The sequence below is a fragment of the Centruroides vittatus genome, unplaced genomic scaffold (assembly GCF_030686945.1).
Source record: "Centruroides vittatus isolate TY-2023 unplaced genomic scaffold, ASM3068694v2 scaffold_1323, whole genome shotgun sequence".
Taxonomy (NCBI): Eukaryota; Metazoa; Arthropoda; class Arachnida; order Scorpiones; family Buthidae; genus Centruroides; species Centruroides vittatus.
In genome coordinates this window covers 164,637-185,305 of record NW_027122675.1, presented here as the reverse complement: position 1 = coordinate 185,305, position 20,669 = coordinate 164,637, and the positions used below count along the sequence as shown (strand labels likewise).

The following is a 20,669-nucleotide window of genomic DNA, read 5'->3' as shown; positions in this document are numbered from 1 at the left end:
GTCATCTTTATGTGAAAGGAGTTGTCGATAAAACAATCGATGGCGTGGGCAATTTTGGATGGGACGTTTCCTGTGACGTTATGACTGCGGCAACACACCCTAATGTGTCCGGAAGAGAAGCGAACGGAGAAAGCTGCGACTGCGAAGATTGTCTTCTCGGACTGTCAGATGTTGTTGTATCGCCAAACAAGAAGAGAGTGAGTATCGTCCGTTTCTGTGTAACAAGTTTTACTCCCCTTCTCTGCTAGAAAATTAAAGAAAAGATAAATAAATAAAACAAAACTACCGATCGATAATCATTCATATATCACGCGATAATTTTAGTAAAGATCGTTGTTTAAGGGTTTCTTTAGTTTTCCTAAATGTGTGTGGTTTGTATATCAATGATAAAATGGTTGGTTATTTAAAAACATTTTTTTTTAAACGTTTGTACACATACTACACACTACATACACTAATTTATATATTTATGTATTTATCAATTACAAATCTTCAAATAGTAACCAAAAGAAAAGTTTTATGAATGTTTAATATATAGCATAAATAATTTATTTTATCCACAACATTCAACAATTGTACGAAATTTTCATTTATAAAAATAATTAATGAACACTTTACAACATAGTTTGATATTGTAGGTTTGTAAATATATATAACTGTTTGTGGCCTACTGATTTCATTTTATGTATTTTATATCATGAATATTTTAATATTTATAAGCCTTACTGTGTGGGCACGTTTATAAATATTTCTGTTTTTTATTTAAAGAGAAGCAGGATATGAATATTCATTACACTCCAGAACTTGAATTACTTTTTTAATAATGACTTTGATCGTTAGAATCTTTACTTTGAAATGACAGACAATTATATAATTTGTTATATGCAAAAATATATTTAAAAATTTCGAGCTTTTTGTTAAACTGTAAAACTTTCTGAAAATCCGCTGCCTTGAAAAAGTCTGGAGTTTAATTCAAACAATAGACATGAGACGAAGAAAGGAATTAATTTCATTCATATTCAAAACATCTATTTAAGTCTGAAGTATTCTTGGATATAATACTAAGAATTGATTTTAAAAATATATATTTATAGAAATTACTTTGAAGAGGTTAATGTTGACAATATCTTAGAAATTTGTGCAAAAGATAGATTTAAAATGGTTATTGTAATTAACAAAATCTTATCTAGTCACAGGTATATTTTATCTTTTGCAGAAATAACGGAAGTTTCTATTTCAGAAAACAAACCAACAAATTTAATTTTTTATTCCTTAATCAAGGATGCTTTGTATTTGTGTTCATTGTTTTTTGCTCAAATTAAATTTTTATCTTCGTTTTAGAGGGAAAAAATGAAATACCTAGGCATACACAAGTACTTGAAAATTTCCCATTCAAGTTCTTACAATTTACAATTACATTAAGGAAAAGTTTTTTGATGAATTTATATCTAATTTGAATTAAGCCAATAAGGATCCAATATGCTACATGCAGATTAGTTCGATCTTCAAATCTAAACCAGTCATAGCCAGGAATAAATTATTGGGAGGGCTAGAGGGTTAAGCTGAAAAATAGTCTGTTTTTTTCCAACTAACACTAGACCTATTAGCTATAGCTTGTGTAAAAGTAACAGTAGCCTTATTGTATGTGATGAAAGCAAAGCATATATTATATAATATATGGCTGCATATGGACACTGCTAAGCTGAGGAGTATAGTCCCACAGCTATAGGTCTGCTTTAAATTAAATTGTTTCATGCAATAAATATTTTGTGAATGGAATGATAACATCTCAGAACTTTCTATTTCAATATGCAACAGTTTTTTTCTAATGGCAAAATTCTGTAACTTACTGGTTCTTTTAATTTTGCATTGTAGACAGTAAGATAGACAGAAGTTAATCAGTTTTCATTTTAAAGTACAATGAAACTTTCATTCAAGGATACTCCTGAATAGCAGACATCTCTAATTAACAAACATTTTTACAATCCCTAGACCCTTAAAATAGGACATTTATTATATTTACTTCTAAATAGCTGACAAACTTCTCAGTCCTGATGGTGTCCACTATTCAGAGGTTAAACTGTATAATGATTTATTGATCAACTTATACCTTGGTCCTGAGTTGTGCTTATGATTATAATTGTGATACATAATGCAGTTATCTGAGAGAACAGAATAGTTTATGAAATTTTCTATTTTTTTTCTACAAATCATTTTGTCAAAAATCCAAAATTAAACTGCTAGTTAAGGTAACCAAAATGAAAGTAAAGGTGTATTCCATTTTTCAATTGTATTCTAAAATTTTAATATAAATTAATGCTAACTGTCAATTTTGTGTATTAGTTTGGAGTGTGTAAAAGTTACACTTGGAGAACTGATGCTAGGTTAAATTAATCCAAAAATGTTTCTTTTTTATTAAATACTTAACTTAGCAGTTTATTTTTGGATATTAATATTTATTTTTTTTTAAATTAAGTATTTAATATAGGAAACTGTCTTTAAATAAATAATCATCTTACAAAAAAATAATTGAAGTAATTACTTTAAAATAAACTTTCATAAAAATTGTTTTAGATAAAGATTTATGAAAAAATTCAAATAATTCAGATGATAAGCTTTTCTTTATGAATAAATTGTTTTTGTGTGTGTGTGTGTGAGACCCTAGTTATGCAAATGATGATGTGATTCAGTTGTTATATATATTATCTAACTGAATCACAACTGTCGTCATTAGCATGTCTATTTACCTACTTTTCTGCCTGCCTTTCCTTACTTACATGTTTGTTTACTTCTCTCAGCAATAGCAAAAAATTATCAAAAATTACCCGAGAGTATTTAGATTTTCACATAACTTTCCAATGGCATCATTTTTGATCTTTGTATGGTACCATGTTTGAACTTTGGTGAGAATCTCTTTCTCACTCCAAGTTTTGGACACCTTGCATCGTGTTTAGTCATAATGGCTGAAATGAGATGATATAGTAAATATTTTAAAATTTACTTTAATAAACCAAACCATATTCAATATTGGTTTGATTAAAGAGGTCAGTCGATGTTGCATTTTTATGTATTAAAAGTTTTACAAAGTTTTTGTTTTCCACTTTAAAAATTATATAATTTTTTTTGACTGTTTTCAGAACAAGATCTCAAAATCTTTAATTATATTACTTTATTCAATTAATTATACATTAATATACTTTGCTATATATATAAAGTTATCAAATATAGATGTGTAAATATAAATGTTTCAAATTTGAAGCATTTATATTTACACATCTCTATATTTGAAATTTTATGATAATTAATGTAAAATCTGTTTTTATAACAAAGAAAATTTGAAAATATATGATTTATTTGGTAAAATAGAAATACTTTTCAAGTTTTAACAATTATCTGACATTTGAAACTAATATTTTTATTCATAATAGAACATTTCTTTGCATCATCTCTTAAAAAGAAGCAAACATTGTCATTATCATATTTACTATATTTGTTTGTATTGTATTACAATAAGTGTGTTCATATTCCTGAATGTGTCATACAAAGTAAGTGTAATATTTTCAATTATCAGTAATAAGTAATTTAGCAATGAAAAATGATTCCAAAAATTAATATACAGTAAAAAAAAACAATAAAATCATTATTTGAATAACATTACAATAAAGCAATTGAAAATAAAAAATAGCAATATAAAAACAGTTACATTAAAATGTTAATGTTCCATTGAATAATGTGACTAATTTTTTTTTGTGATAGAATTGTTGAAGTAACAACAATTGTTTCTTGTTAAAATGACATCATCAAAGGTATCTGGAAGTCAGCTTTGATTTGATTTAGTAAATTAATGTCCTTTAAGTTTGGAATTGTTTTCGGTATCATAATTTCTATAAGATTAAAGATTTTTTTCTGTTTGGTCAACAATAGATTATCCTTTAAAATTTTGATGGTTAGTTATTTACTATATTAATTTTTTAGATATACAAAAATACTTATAACCTAAGATTTAATTGTTTTTAATTTATTTTTAAAGTAATTTTTTTCCTTATAAAATTTTCTTCAAACAAGGCTGTAACTGATACTGATTTCTTAGATCAGATTTTCATTAATGCTATATCATATTTTTAATTATAATTTAATATGAATTTTCTTATATATATTATTTTTTGACTATTTCCATTTGGGCTAAAAAATTTAGAATAGATTGATTTGATTTAGGAGAATTAATTTTAAAATTAAAAAATTCACAAAAGAGTTTTAAGAATAATAATTTAATTCAATGCGAGCATATAAATAAATTTTTATATTTAAATATATTAAATATTTTTGTATGTTTAAATTTAGTTACCTTAAAGCATTAAATATGTCATTTCTGTAATTATTTACAGATAATTTTTTAAATAATGGCTTTTCATAATGCTGATAAATTTAAGTTATGTGTTTAAATTACTGTTTAAAAAGTTATTATTCATTGACACGCAAGAATAAATCATATTATAATTCCCCAAGGATTTTGTTTTTATTTTAAAATAATTTAATGTTGCATTAAAATGAATTCAATGGAACATTATAGTTTACAATATTTTTTTATTTGTTCTATAGGTAATTATGTGGTTTATATATGTATACCTATTAATTTTTCAATATTAGATAAAACTTGAAAACTAAAAGCATATAAATGTTGAAAAATTTACTGTACTATATATATATATATATATATATATGAAACATTATGATAAAATATAGTTTACGCCAGCAAGTCAGTATAGTATTATAGGAAAAATATTTTATTAAATAAATATCTTTAATAATTTATTTTTAATGATATTTATTTTCATTCAGATGGAAATAATATAATGAAATTTGAAAACATTATTCAGATTTATGAATGATTTTATAAATAAAAATTTCATGAAAACTTTAAATATTAAATTATTTGCTTTTAATAAGTATGTACTGTAGTTAGTCATCTGTATAATAATAAATTCTATGAAATGGAACAAAGTGAAATTTTATAATTTTATGAAATGTGATAATACATTTAGGTACAGTTTCCAAGGTTTAAATGTTTTCTTTTGCATTGAAAAAATTATCTTTATAAAAACAAAAGTCAACCAAAAGTAATAAACTTTTTAATTTAAAAACGTCTTTGTATATGTTTAATGTGTGTTGTTAATACATTAAATTATATATACCGTATTTTACGGACTATAAGATGCACTTTTTTCTTCGAAAAATTGTCTCCAAAATTCAGGTGCGTCTTATAATCTGTAGCGTCTTATAGTCCGTAAAATACGGTATATTATAATATAATAATAATGTTCTTTGAAATAATCTATGAGAAAAGTTTTAATTGTCAGCCTTAGATGGTTACTTAAACAAATTAAAAATAAAATAGATTACAAAGAAATTAACTAATGTTAAGAATCATTCACTATATAACTAAATATAAAATTTGCTGATGGAAAAAAAATGCAGTTATTAAACTATAAATCATGGTTACTGAAGACGACATAATTGGCATTTAGACAAAACTTAAATTAATTGTAGATATAATTATATAGTTCTTAATTGTGCGATATTAAAATATTTATTTTAATAAAAAAAATTTTTGTAATTGATCATTACATGTAGAGAAGTTTGACATATTTTATTTAAAATGAAATATTAATAGTAGTAGTTAATAAATTTAAGTCTATTATATAATAAATTATTAAGTATTTTAGCATGATTAATGTTATCAATAATTATCGTATGTGTACAGGAAATAATAAAACTTTATTAAAATAATCTTATAAATCAGCCTTGATGTACTTCCTCAATTTATTTACTAATACTTGAAGTTGATCACTTTCTAAAGTTAAAGAATTGACTTTCCAATGTATATTAAAAACGATGAATTTATTCTGATAAGAGTAAATATTATTAAATAGTGCATTTTAATAATACTGTACTAATTAAATTTTCATTAATGTAAAATACTATTAACATTTTGTTTTTATAATTAAAATTAAGTTAATATTTTTTTAAAAAACTTAAATTTCAATGAAAAAAAATCAAATGAAGTTTTATTTTTGAAATACATTTCCTAATTGATTATGTAATGATTTGTAATTGATTATGTATTGATTTTTGATTCAATATAACATTTTTTATTAAAAATACTTTTAAGGGGGTTAATTTTATTTTTCTTAACATGTCCATCTAATGAAAAATTACAAGAAACTGGCATATATAAATTATTAGTTTTGAAAAATATTCATTGAAGTATAAATTAATTTAAAAAAGATATTTTAGGCACAGGTATATAAGATGCACCACTATTTCAGCACAGAATATTTAAGAAAAGTATTTAGTATATATAAACCATCCTGCATCATTGATATTTTGTTTACTTTTATTTATCAGGGAATAAGAAGTTTAAAAGAAGTCATTCACAATTAAAACTTTACCATTAAAATATTCTAATACATGCAAAAGCTTCTTAATAATAAAATAAACTGTAAAATTATCTTCTATTTAAATTCTTTCGTCTTGCTTTTAAGTTTAGTTCATACAGTGAATTGCTAGCAGAAAATCAAGAGGAATGAATGTTGTTTGTGTTGAATTTTTTCATCAAATTTTTTTTGTTTTGTAAATTGTGATTGCGCTTTAATAAGTTGAACTTCAATGGTGAATATTTTTCAATAGTGTTAACCAGAATGTAAACTTTTTGGAGATAAAGGGAGAGGTTTAAACGTGGTAGCTATGAAGAATATATAGCAGATAAATTCCTTTCCATATGAATGAATTTAAATTCTCAGTTTATGTAAAATTCACAATGCCACCAATGGTTATGCTCTATGGGGCCCATCCTGCTCTCAAAATATAGCACATTACAAATAAATATAGCACTTCCTACTGAAGACTGGCCTGAAAGAATGAGAGAAGTGGTTTGTTCCATTCGTCTGTTCAGACTTTCCGCAGTGTGACATAGCATTTTCTAATTGCTGTTTTCAGCATTAATTTTAAAGTTTTTTTCAATAAATGGACAAAATAACTTCAAATATTTTTTATGCTTATCAGCCATCATCTTGTTTTAACATTTTGTCATATACATGCGATTGCTTATTTCACTGTTCTCATTTTGCAAAACAGAAATAGGAATCAAATTTGCCATGCAAAAGTGCCTTTACTTTTGCTAGCAGACATCTATCTGAATTAAATTGTAGAGTTCCCTACAGTAGAGTAACCAGCAAATCTAGGGACACGCATTAATCCTCACTTTTTAGGTTACATGTATAAATACTGTCAAATGAGTACTGTACATATATTAAGGGCCAGGTGGCCGAGCAGTCAAGGTAGCAGTCTACTACTCTGGGGACCTGGGAACAAATCTAGATGGGTCGTAAAAGCCCCAGGAGTTTTTCATGTGGAGGTCTGTCTGGATGTGTCAGGCCCTGTTCTTCACCACCCAGCCCCTGAACCACCAAGCCTACAAGGCTTGGCTGAACCCATAATGGGCTTGCTAAAGAAAGGCCTTCTTAGTATTCACAGGGCAGAAAGAATTAAGTGTGGTACTATACATACATGTGACTGAGACCTAAACATTTTAATTTTGATTGAGCTCAATCGAATTTTGATTGCTTCAATCGAATAGCTCTCCTCCAGTAAGGTCTGTAGCTATTTACTTTTTTAGCTATATTTTTGTCCATGTTTTAAAATTTGGCTTTTTTTTTTTTTTGGTATTTCCTCAAAAATTTGGTTATTTATTATTGGTTATTTCTTTAAAAAATTACCTGGCAACCTTGAAGACATTGGACATGTCTTCTGGCAGAAAAACTGGAAGCAACAATATTACAGTAACCAAAAGGAATCGAAAAAATGGGGACAAGACTCCCTTCTGGGGACAAAACCAGGGATGCTTCCTTGCTGGAGATAGGTTGATAAACGGGGAGTGTCCCCAGAAATTGGGGACAGATAGTCATCCTACCTACAATGAATAAGAGTTGAACAACTGATTCTTCAATTCATTTCATTGCATATTATACACACAAAATTTTTTTTCAAAGTTTATTTTAACATTTATTATTGTTTACCACATATTTTATTATTATTAATTGATAAAAATAGAAAAGAAACAATATGATAGGCATGAAGTTCAGGAGATTTACTTAGTGGCTGTGTTTTCATTTCACTTATTTATAATTTCATCTACAATAAAGTATAATACTTTAGATAAACAATGTTTTAATGTTTGAGGTGGTAACTTTTTAAATTTATACCAATTTTATGCTTTCAATGGCCTCTCTGGAGGCAAAAAATATACTTCAAAATATTTGTTTTGTAGTAAAGACAAATCTTTTCAAAATGTTTGTAAATTTTTTAAAATTTTTATATTTTGAACTGACTGATAAGTTCTCAATGTCACTTGTTGCAAAATGGTATATTAAAGAAAAACAGAAAATTGAAGAATTTAAATTCTATTTGAAAATAAATTTTTATCATCTATTGAGTAATTGAGTATAAATGAATTCATTACAAAAAGAAATCAAATTAAAAAATATAAGCTGACAATGTAAATCTTTAGAAAATATTTTTAATTGCAAGAAAATAATTATATGATATATAAAATTTAATTTGAATCCATAATTTCATTTAGTTTAGTAATATCAAATCAAAACAAATTATATCTGTCTTATTATTATTACTTGATAATTTTTATTTTCATTTTTCACAATAATTGCATTCAAATTATATTTAGTAAATTTATTTTTTAGTCTTCGGCATGGCGAAAAGTGCGGAATATTGTGCATTGGTCACCATTTATACAGACATACAGAAAACAAAAATATCCCTGGGTTCAATTAGCTGGACATCAAGGTAAGAAAAAGTTTTATATATATATAAAAACTTTTTAACATGATTAATAATAATTTATTGATATATTTGTAAAACAAAATCTAAATTAATCGCATGATTTATTACCATATAAAATACTTTAATATGTGAGGATGATTTTATGAAGTCAAATATTTAATTTACAAAAATTTTTAAAAATTTTTGAGTAGACAATACATACAAAGATGCATCTTTTCAATCAGTCCTTTCAAACACATGAGGAAACAACAAATTTTAAAATATATTTTTTCAATTATTTAATCTTTTAACTCATTATCAAAGTTAACTTAAAAGTAATCACTTGAAAAAAAACAAATGCTATTTAGTTCAAACAAGTAATGATTAAAACAATTAATTTAAAGCATTGATTGACTAATGATGATTTCATGTTATCAGCCACAGATTGAAACTGATAGCATAAAAAGAAAACATAAAAAACCTTATTTAATTGAAGATAATAACAATAACCGAATTCTGATGATGATAACTTTTCTTATTGTAATGTACCATAGCTCGTGTATTTTGGAACCTACTAATTTTGATTGCAATAGGCAAAATCAACTATATATAATCAAAACATTTGTTAAGTTACCGGAAGAGCCTCCTTCATTTAAGGTCAGATTAATGTTTGTGTTTATTTATTTATTTATTTACAAAAGAAAAAATCTCAAGTCCTGTTGTTATAATTCCTTTATGTATAAGTCTTATCATGAATGTTTGGAATTGTGTATTTTGCATTAATATAAAAATTTTAGAAATTTACAATCCAAATTGCAATTTATAATGAAGTAGAAAAAAAAAATTGCTTATTTTATGAGATCTGTTCAAAAAAGACAGGACTTTTGTCATACAAACTTTATTACTGTGATTACAATATTATACATGTTTGTCCCTTTCAAAGTACTCCCTCTGCTTGCAATGCATTATTGTTTTTGCCGATGTTGGAATGTTCCCTGGAACTCATTTTGTGAGATGGCCTGTAGCTGTCTCTGCAAATTTTGTTGAATTTCATATACCAAGGTTATCCAATCGTTTTTCCTAATGGGCCAAATTAAAAATTTAGGTATATTTGGCAGGCCACAAAGGTACTTTATGTAAATATATGCTTTTAAAAAGTTCAAAATGTGAATATTAAATTTTAATAACAAACAGTATTTTTTGTAATTATATATATATTATTGATGGTAAAAAAATTATACTCACAAAAAATAAATTCAATGTGAGTTTTAACATTGCCTTCCTTTTACAATAATGTCGATATCTGCTTTTATGTTACTAGTCTTAGTTCTAAGAATGTTAAATTGGAATCGCTTGACCTATTTCTTTCAGCAGTTTTGATGTTTTTATGCACAAAAAAAATTGTTCACAACAGTATGTTATGCGTGTGGGGTAGTACAGTTTTCTAGCACCAATTATGTTATTCTGACATCAAAGTGTATCCAGTTTACAACATACTTTACCAAAATAAATTAAAATGTACCTAAAAAATTTAGTGTGCAGTGGGCCGCACTGCGGCTCGCAGGTTGGACATCTCTGTCATATGTCATGGCTATAATTTGGCTATGAGAGGGCAGTGGATACATCTCTGCTAAGAGGGCATCTTGGTAGCATTGGAGTACGATGTGTGCTTGCCATCCACGTAGAGCTTGTGAGACCTTTGTAGTTAACAATAAAGTTGTTATGTTGTTAAAGGATTAGATTAATTGTGAATACAGATATCCTAGCATGCGAGAATAACACATCATATACAGTTTGAAAACACCTTTTTCAACTTTGGAAACAGGAAAAAGTGTACAGGGGCTAAGCTTGGAGAGTACTGGGGTGGGAATGGATGGCCACATTGTTAGTGGCCAAAAATTGGCAGACAAGCAGAGATGTGTGACATGGCATGTTGTCATGATACAACACCAAGATCTTTTTTCCCACAGTTTAGGCCTCTTCCAACACACATCTTTCCTCAAACATCTTTAAAACTTCTATGTAGAACTCCTTGTTAGCAGTCTGACCTTATGGCATAAATTCAAGATGGATTATGTCTCAATGATTAAAAAAAATTTCAATGTCAGTTGTCTTGATTTTGAATCTTTCTCAATTGATGTTCCGTCCTATTTAAAATGCTTAAACCACTCATGACAATGTGAACGGCTCACAGTCCTCTTCATATGCCTGCTGAAGCAAAGCTCACGTTTTAGTAAAGTTTTGCTGGTAAAAGGAAAAGTGAAGCAAAAATTCACTCAAACATGTTTCTTCTTAATGTCTTTCATCTTCACAGTGGTGACATTAATCCTTTTCATTCTTATTTGCTTTTCATTTTTAGTTAAATAATTTTCTATGTTTATGTAAAATTAAAATTGATGATTTTGGATTTTTAGATTTTTTTCCCCCCATCCATTTGTTGCATCCAGCAAGGATCAATATTAAGTATTTCCCCTTTGCCTATATTAACAATTCACTTGCACAAATTAATCTATTTTTAAAGCATATGCCAATGACATTAAACATATCAATCATGATTTTACTGTACTATAATTAGACTTAGAATATTTGTTTGTCTGTTTGGAAAATATAATCTCAAAATCAATATAGTAAAGAGTTGATAAACTTAAAATCAATAATCTGAAAAAGTAATCAATCAAAATTAATTTCAGAGAGTAGTAATTACAGAAATTTCAATATTTTTATATAATAACAATTATCAGTGATCTTCTGAAGCCTGCTATTGAGCAATCTCGTTATCAACCCTAGTGTTGTGTTTTATTTTTATTAACTGTGATCCGATTATCTGAAATTTTTTTTTCATCCTAATTACTTTATATAATTGATGCTTTAATGTATAACCAAAGCAGTTGTGAAGTGTTTCTTCCTACTTCGTAATTCCCCATTACGTTGTTGGAAATAATATACAAAATATACAATCAATCACTGATCTTGGTATTGTTTTCAACAATAAATTTTCCGAGATCATAAAGCAATTATCACTTGTTTTGTGTTAGAGACTTTGTTGCACGATTTCATCTGAGTGCTGTACATTTTTCTTCGCCAGTTTCCAGTCACTTATGAATCATTGTTTACCAATACAGTCTATGGCAGTTCCATCTCTTCTAAATGAGGTTTTATAGCAATCTTAAAGCATTTTTTTTTCTTAAAGGCAGCTTCAGAATTTATTTTATTGACTCCCCAAACATTGCCAGAGCTAGATTGGGATTCTCTGTCCTCAGTGAAAGAATTAAATATTTTGATCTTGCTTTTATGGATATTTTAATGGTTTATATTATTTTTTATTGGATGTACCTTTGTGTGCCTATCAAAAGAATTCTAAATGCATTATGCATTTATGCTTTTTCTTATTGCTTGAGCATAATCTTAAAATCAATTTTTTAGAGTTTTAGTAGTATGAGTGATATTGAGGATGTATTCTATTTTGATTTTATACAATATTATTTAACTTACATGTAGGTATTTAATTTTTTATATTTAGTTAAATAAAAATATTTTATTTTTAAATAATATCAGCATTTATATTTTATTTTCTTTACTTTTTTCAAACAAGTGCATCATATAATTTGTTTTTGTTTATAATGTTTTGTGTTTGTTTTTTTATCTACAGATTATTCTTACTTAGGGAAGAGGAAATTACTTGTCCTTGGACATTTACTAATGTATTTAAATTAAAAAAATAAACATTTCTTTCAGTTTATAAACAATATTAGACTAATTATTATATAATAATTATTTTAATGTTTCAAATTAAAATTTCTGGAAATTAATATATTTCATATACATAGGTAACTTTAAATCTGGAAATCATGGAACAATCCTGAAAAAACAATGTGGGAATGAAGATCAATGTCTACGTAGGTTAATGGAAGATGCTTTGAAATCTTTTGTTCCAGAGTTTCGAGGAAAGGTGGTATCTGAAGATGATGATGGTATCCTTTCGTTTTGTTATAAACAGTGGTTTAATGTTTTTAATCATTAGTTTCTACTTTTTTATAAACTTGGTAATTTATAAATAAGATACTATATGTATTGCAATACAATAATATCTTAAAAACACTGTTCAACTCAGTAATTTTTTTTTTCATATAAATTCTGAACTTCAAATTTTAAATATATAATAATTAAATAATGCTGTAAAATTTGCCTTAAAAGTAATATGTGATATTTAAATAAACACGTTATTTTTAATTAAATAAGCATCTAGCAAAAGCAATTTATTTTATATAGTTTTACTAGAAATCTTTATTAGTAAAATAAATAGTTTGGTTCGATCATGATTAAAACATGTAAGAACTGATCAGAAATTGTCAAAACAATAAAAAACTTATTTATAAATCATTAGAAATTATTTATGAAATGATTATAATTTGTTTTATAATAAAATATTTTTATTTTTCTTTGTTTGGTACATTCTTTCTTCCTAAAATAACTTGAAAATAATTTATTGTATAAAAACACTTACTTAGAATTAATAAAGACATGCACATAACAAAAATAGAAAAATCCAATAGGATATTGAATTTTCTTTTGTAAATTTACATAATTTATAAATTTTGGTTATAAAATCAATTTTTTAGACTTCATTCTATAATTTTTTACTGTTTGACACTGTTAATGTTATAAGGAAAAATGAGGTATAATCAAAAAGAATATTGAAACAAGTTTACAGTGGTAATTTCATGTTTAACTTCAGTATATCAAAGATATATAATGACAATATAATTTTATGCAATTACATGATCTTTAGTCAGTTCTTTTACAGAAATAAATCTGTTTTTGTTTGATTTATACATTTGTAAGGAATTAATTTTTATGAAGATACCAAAACACTTTGTTATATATTGCATCATCATCATCAAATATTTTAGATTGTTTTGTGTTGCCTAGTGGTGTAAATTTAAATAAAATTTTAATATAAAGTACAAAAATAAAAATGAATTAGTAAAAGTTAAAAATAAAATTATGAAAAATAATAAATATTAATCTTAAAAATAGAAAATTCCAAACATGGATTATGATGAAATGGAGACACTCATTTTGAAATTGTGACAGTCTGTTTCTTCTACCAGTCATAACTGTTAATGTAGAACGAATGCAAATATCTTTAAAGCATCTTATATGGTAGACTTCACTTATTGTTATTGTGTGTGTTGTTATCAGTTATTTAATTTTATTGAGATTAACATGTCCAAAACATAAAGTACATTATAAAAACATTAATCCATCTCTAATTACACGTAATCATTATCATTAGCTAGGTATATAATATTTTAATGTGTGTAGCCTTTAGGCTTGTTTAAAAGACAATTTGAAAGGAGGTGCAGGTTTATTCAGTGAGATGGATTATATGTAGACTAAATTGCAATTATGAACTTGCATCTATGGAGTAACCATTGTTCTGTACAGTGTCATGAACAGCTTTAAAAAAACAAGCTGAAGTTTTTGTTATGCCTCAACATATGGCTGACAATATGCAATCATTTTCAGCTATTATTATTGTTTTAATATTTACTTGCTAATTTTACTTGCTAATATTTACTTGCTATTTATTATTATAATCTGTTTGTTGTATAATGGTTTAAATTACTGATGTATTTTTTTACTTCAATTATACATCATTCATTGTTAAAGGTGGTAAGAGAAACAATAATTATATACAAAAACAAGTTGTTACACTGATCCCAATGCCATCTAAACTTCACTTTTTAACCAATTTTTGGGCTGCAATTGAAAAAAATTAGACCTATAAATTCCCACTGTTGTCCATCCGTTTTTCCTTAATCTCAAGAATGGAGTTAGATACATGAAAATCAAGACCATATACGGAAAGCTTAGTGACAGGAGGCCCCAATTAACTATAGATGAACTTCTAATGCAAACAGAAGAAGTCACGTTATTTCAATTTAAAACTTTCCCTGAAAGAAGTTAGTTAAATGACTGGCACAACGCCATTGCTAATGGAAAAGTATGATGTACAGGGACAAGCCACTACAGTACTAATTTAAGGTGGAGAGCATATATTTTAAATTAAATTAATTAAAAATATGATTAAAATTGTAGCCCAGCATTGTGATGATGTCACAATAAAGTTAATTTAAATATAAATTAACTTTATATTTAAAAAGACATTATTTTCCTTGCTCACATTTAAAGTCAAAATGTTTTTACAATATTAAAATGATATCTACCTTTAATTGAATTTATTATCCAATATTTTCCAATTTAACTGCATATTTCTTGTGTAAAGTCTATTTTCTGTAAAATCTTTAAATCAATGTAAAATAATAAAATGATTTTTTCCAAAGCACAGATCAAATGATCCTACTTGACTAATGGAAAATCATGTATCAATCAGCACCGGAAGTAAATGTTTTGAACTCATTGAGCTGTTGGTTGGAGCTTCAATGGTTTTTTAATTACAATTTTTTTTTCTAATTTTATGTATGAATTTATAATTACACTTACAAATTATGTATATAAAATTATATTAAATGAAGATGATTAAATAATAACTTCATTATGCAAAATATTATAGATCATACAGGAAATGCAGATGACTAGGTGAGAGAATGATGTTTAAGTTCAGCCTACCACTCTGAGTATATGGGATCAATTTGGGTTGGTGAAGAACACTAGAAATTTTTCATGAATGATCTGTCCTAGATATATCAGGTTCTGTCCCCACCACTGGCCTTGTATCTGGCATTGTAATCCTGACCGAATCTCTAATGTGCTTCGAGAAATGACCCTCTTAATACCCACAGAGAGGAAGAATCCAAAATGAAAAAAGAATTGTAATTTAATTTTATCTTCATATGGTGGTATGGTATAATGTGGTTGATGTTTATTTTTGGTGTCATTCTAACTTTTTTTTGTTTTTACATTTAAAAATTGAAATTAAAACAATAAAACAAATACCAAGCAGTCCTCTACTTTTGTACAATTTTTCTATTTTGTACAAATTTTGTACTTTCAATTTTTATTGATATATATGGCAAAACATGCATACTTTCATGTAATGATTCTCCCTTTCTCGTGAACTATTGGTCATTAGTTCCTCCCCATCTTTTCAACATTAATCAAGTCTATTTTTGGTGTCACAAGTTCAGTTTTGAGCAGGGGGACGTCTTGAGTTAGCTCTTTGTTGATAAGTTGTCTTGTCAGTTTATGTTAGGACATGTGCTATTACTTTGTATGCATTTTTGTTTTGGTAAAAAATTGAATTAATTCATAAACATGAGTGAAAAATGAAAAATGTGCAGTGTTGACATGGACAAAAAGAAATCAAGGTCTCATAATGTCCATACTATCAAATCAAAGATGGATATAATTAGACGTTCTGAAAGCTTGCTTCTGCTTGTTCTGAAACGCTCTGAAGGCAAATCTTTTGCTTCAGTTGGTCATTCATATAAGTTAAGACAATTGACAATATGTTTGATTGTGAAAAACAAGAACGAAATATTTCTTCAAAGATTGTTTTAAAAAGACATTGCAGAGTAATGGATGAAATGGAGAAATTTTTGACTTTATGGATTGAAGATAAACATCAAAAAGGCATCCTGTTGAGTTTATCAATTATTCAGGCTAAGGCTCTTAGTTTGCATGAAGATTGGAAGAAACGATTAAAAGAAGATTCTGCTACTGAATTTGTAGCAAGCTAAGGCTGGTTTAACAAATTTAAAATGAGGTCGTCTTTACATAGTTTTTTAAATTTACTGGGGAAGCTTCCAGTGCAGATAAAAAAGCTGTCTGCAAATTTATCTTCACTTTCTCTGATATAGATGGAGTTCATTCTCCTTGTCAAATCTTCAACGTAGAAGAGACTGGATTATTTTGGAAAAAGATGTCTGCATGTACGTACTTAGCAAAAGAAGAATCAGCTTTTTACAGTACTTTCATACATTTCGACTTTTATAAACATTTCCGGAACCAATTAGGTAAAAGTACAGGACTACCTGTATTTCACATGCATATGTTTGAAAACTTTCTTGAAAAAACCTAACAAAAGTTTATTAAAAAGAACCAATTAAAATTCAATGGGCATATATGCTAGTTACATATTAATTAATAATGATTATTAATAAATTTTTAGGTTATACACTTGTTAATTGTTTTAACATGCCTTCCAATATCAGAATTAATAAATATCAGTTACTATCATCAGTAGAGGCAAGTGCCAAAGTGATACAATAAGTGGATTCTACTGTATATCAAAAACACCGAGTGTTGATACTATATTTATTTTGTTGTTTGATGTTTCTATATACAGTCAAACCTGTTTTTATGCGGGGGATAGGGACCGCATTAAAAAAAATAGCACGAAACTTCACGAATGGCTGTAAAAAATAGTTTTCGCAACACAATTAAAAAATATTTTTTTTATGCGGTCAACAGGGACCGCATAAAAAAAGTCTCACATAGAAAATAACTCAAAACCGTACGAAATAGAATTTATTGACAACAGATGTCAGCACTTGACTGCATCGTCTGGTCTATCGTCTGTTTTACATATTTTTGTCCAGGTGGTGTTTTGTTGACTTAAAAAGTAAATTATTTCATTTTTCGCATATTCATGCAATAATATTACTATAATAAGTGCATTTATGCTATAATAAGTCAACGTGAGACATGACGAATCGCACGAGACTAGTCGCTAACTATACCGCACAAATAAAAAAATTGCACAAAAAAAACCGCATAAATTAAAAATTCGCATTAAAAAAATCGCACAAATAAAAATCGCACATAAAAAGAGCGCATAAAAACAGGTTTGACTGTATTTGATTCTTATAATCAAAAATTTTAATTAAAATGAGATTTTTTAATTGATATTTTTGTTGTATGTACACACAACAAAATGAGTATTTTTGTTGTAAATACTCATATAAATTAACCTTGGTTTTTCTCTCATTCGTATATTTGACATTGATCACTGTTAAAGTATTAACCAATGTCTATTTTTTTGTTGGTATTATATTTCACAAAAGACTTACAAATAAGGTTTTAAAATTTCATTTTATAGATTAATAAAGTAAAATAAAAAATTATGCTTTTCAGATTATTATTATTATTCTAGAGTTCCATTTAATCTCTGTATGATATTCTGATTTAATTTAAAATGTACACAAGTTTGAATATATTTACTATGTGAATACTGCTATTAATACTGTTAAGTAATTCAATTTTATCTTCTACATTTCAACAGACTTTATCACTACTATAAATTATATACTGTGAATCTGGCTTGTTTCCAAATATAATGAGTTTGCAAGTTGATGAACTTACTTTCTTAAATATATCTTTTAGATAGCATAATTATTTTAAAATTCTTATTAATACTGTTGTTATTCCATTAAAAATTTTAAAGTGACAACAGATAAAATTGTATAAAAAAATCAAAGATTTTAATAATTATTTTTTAGTTTTTCGTAAAATGATTAAAAATAACCATTTGACAAGATCTATTGGATGATATTTTTTCACTGTTGACCAAAAGAGGGATATGTTCGTACCCATTTATAGCTTTTTATTCAACAAATTGAAATAACTTCTTTTCTTTGTTTTTATTAGATTACTGTTTTTTTTTTTTTTTTTTTACAGCTAGTATACTCTATCAACAGCTCTCTTGTTCTATTTTTGCAAAAAGCAGCCAATCCACATTCTTTAATTCTTTTGACCTTATAACAGTCTAAATTGGACCATTCCTGCTTAAATTTTGAGATTGTCCTATTTGAGTATTTAACTCTATCTAGGCTCAGTTCATTTACATAGTTGTTGAAAATTTCACTTAATTTACTATATATTACATCAAGACCTTCTGCTGATGCTATATTATGAACTAATTTAATTCTGTCACCTATTTATGATTTGTAATTTTTAATATTACATTTTTATTTCTTCATTTGTGACTTATCCCCTTTACTTGACTTTTAATCATGAAATGACTTATTTAAACTTAATTGTATTGGAAAATGGTCTGATAAATCAATATAGGAAATCTCAAATCTGGCACAATAATCCAAAATAAATTTAGAACGTAAGATAGTCAATAACTGATGCACCTCTCGACAAGATAAAAGTATGGCCACCAGATAATCCCCTTCCACATGACCATTTAGGATAAGTGTATTACAGTTTTGGGCAAATTTAAATAATAAACTTCCTTTCCTATTAAATTTTAAGTTGTGACTATTACTTATATTAAAAACTGCAGGGTTATTCCTGTTGTAAATTGAATGACATTCATTTACTATTCTGGCATTAAAATCTCCAATAATTGACCATAAAGAAGTGAAATGTGACCATTCTCTAAAATTTTTTCCATTTCTTCAAATGGACTTTCTAACATTTCATATGGAGAAGTATAATTCACAATTATAGCCAGATGTTACTAGGGAGCTTACTAAATTTACAATTGCCTAACTTGACCAGAACAAATATTATGTAATAACTCCAATAAGAGTATATTCTTATTGGAGTTATTACATAATTAAATACATGGAGTTATACCATGTTTCCAAAGATTTACTTATTAATTAATAACATCATTCCTCCCTTCGGTCTATCAACTCCTGATTTTTTTTTATTGCTGGAACAAATATAATTGTATGATTTTTGCTGGAGCTCTATCTCTTTTTCAGTTAACTTAGTAATCCAAGTTTCTTCTAATCCTAGAATATCATACATTAATAGTTTTTTAAAATAGAAAAATACCTTTTTCTTGCACATTGAGTATTTTAGTTAATAACTTTGATATCAGTTTCATTATTAAATAATGAGTATAAACTGTCAAAATTGCCACTACAATATTGGTTAATGTTAGCATTCACAGCACTAAATAAATTAATCAGTTGATTAATTTATTTAATTATATCTCTAAAATAGACCTAGTGTCAACCCAAACAGTCCTTTGTAAAACTGTATGTAAATTTTTTATTCCTATAAATTATATAATAGTTTAATAAAACTTGCATACCTTTTTTTTTTGCTTTTATATAAAATGGAAGAATTTTTGCTCTACAATCTCTAGTTTCTTGAGTGAGATTGGGTTGTAATTATAAATTACTGTAAATCTTTTCTCGGGATCCTTTTTTTTTCTGTAGTTAAAAATCAAATATTATCAGTCTTTTATTTTTTAATAGTACCTAACTCACTTTTTATGGATTCTTCTTTTCTTATAAGATTCAATTATTTCTTCCTCTAAGCTCTGCCAATTTCGGGGTCTAAAGAACTTTAACAGACTTTCTTTAATATTCATGCTATCCGTCATCAGATAGTCAAATAGCATCTGATTACGTTATTAGTTATATTTAAAATATTATTTGCCATGTACTGTTGTACTTCCATTTTCCTGTCTAAATCCAGTAAAACTGTTTTAATTTATTGACCTTCTATTCCAATTCCAATAAATCAATCTTGGTCTTAAAATCTTTAATGTCTTGATGAATCAAACTTATTTCTGTTTTAACATCCAAAATTTGTTCAGTTAGTGTGTGTTCATTAATAGCGGTCGCTCTGCGTTTCCGCTACTACAGGAGTGTGCTGTTTGTAGGCATTTAGGAATGACGGTAAAAGAAAGAAAGATGGTGGCACCCATACTATCGATAGTATCATTAAAGAAGAATCTATAATTTTTATATTTTGAGTTTTTAGAGACAAAAGAAGGGTATCAATTGTAAAATTTAACCATAAGATGAATTATTTTGCTGACAGAACATTCAAAGTAGCCGCGAATAAAATTAGAATGCCAGCTACCACTTGAAAAAATTTGAGGAGACACTTACATAACTACA

The 20,669-nt window shown here is 26.7% G+C and overlaps 1 protein-coding gene across 5 annotated transcripts in view; it reads left to right on the top strand.

The window, feature by feature from the left end:
• Positions 1 to 20,669, top strand: part of LOC136986920 (inositol-trisphosphate 3-kinase A-like) — an 84,364-nt gene that overhangs the window by 34,707 nt on the left and 28,988 nt on the right. For all 5 annotated transcript variants that reach the window (XM_067284554.1, XM_067284557.1, XM_067284555.1 and 2 more), the window contains exons 3-4: positions 8,757 to 8,859; positions 12,663 to 12,806. In XM_067284554.1, the coding sequence (XP_067140655.1) occupies positions 8,757 to 8,859; positions 12,663 to 12,806 (247 nt within the window). The remainder of the gene's footprint in view (positions 1 to 8,756; positions 8,860 to 12,662; positions 12,807 to 20,669) is intronic.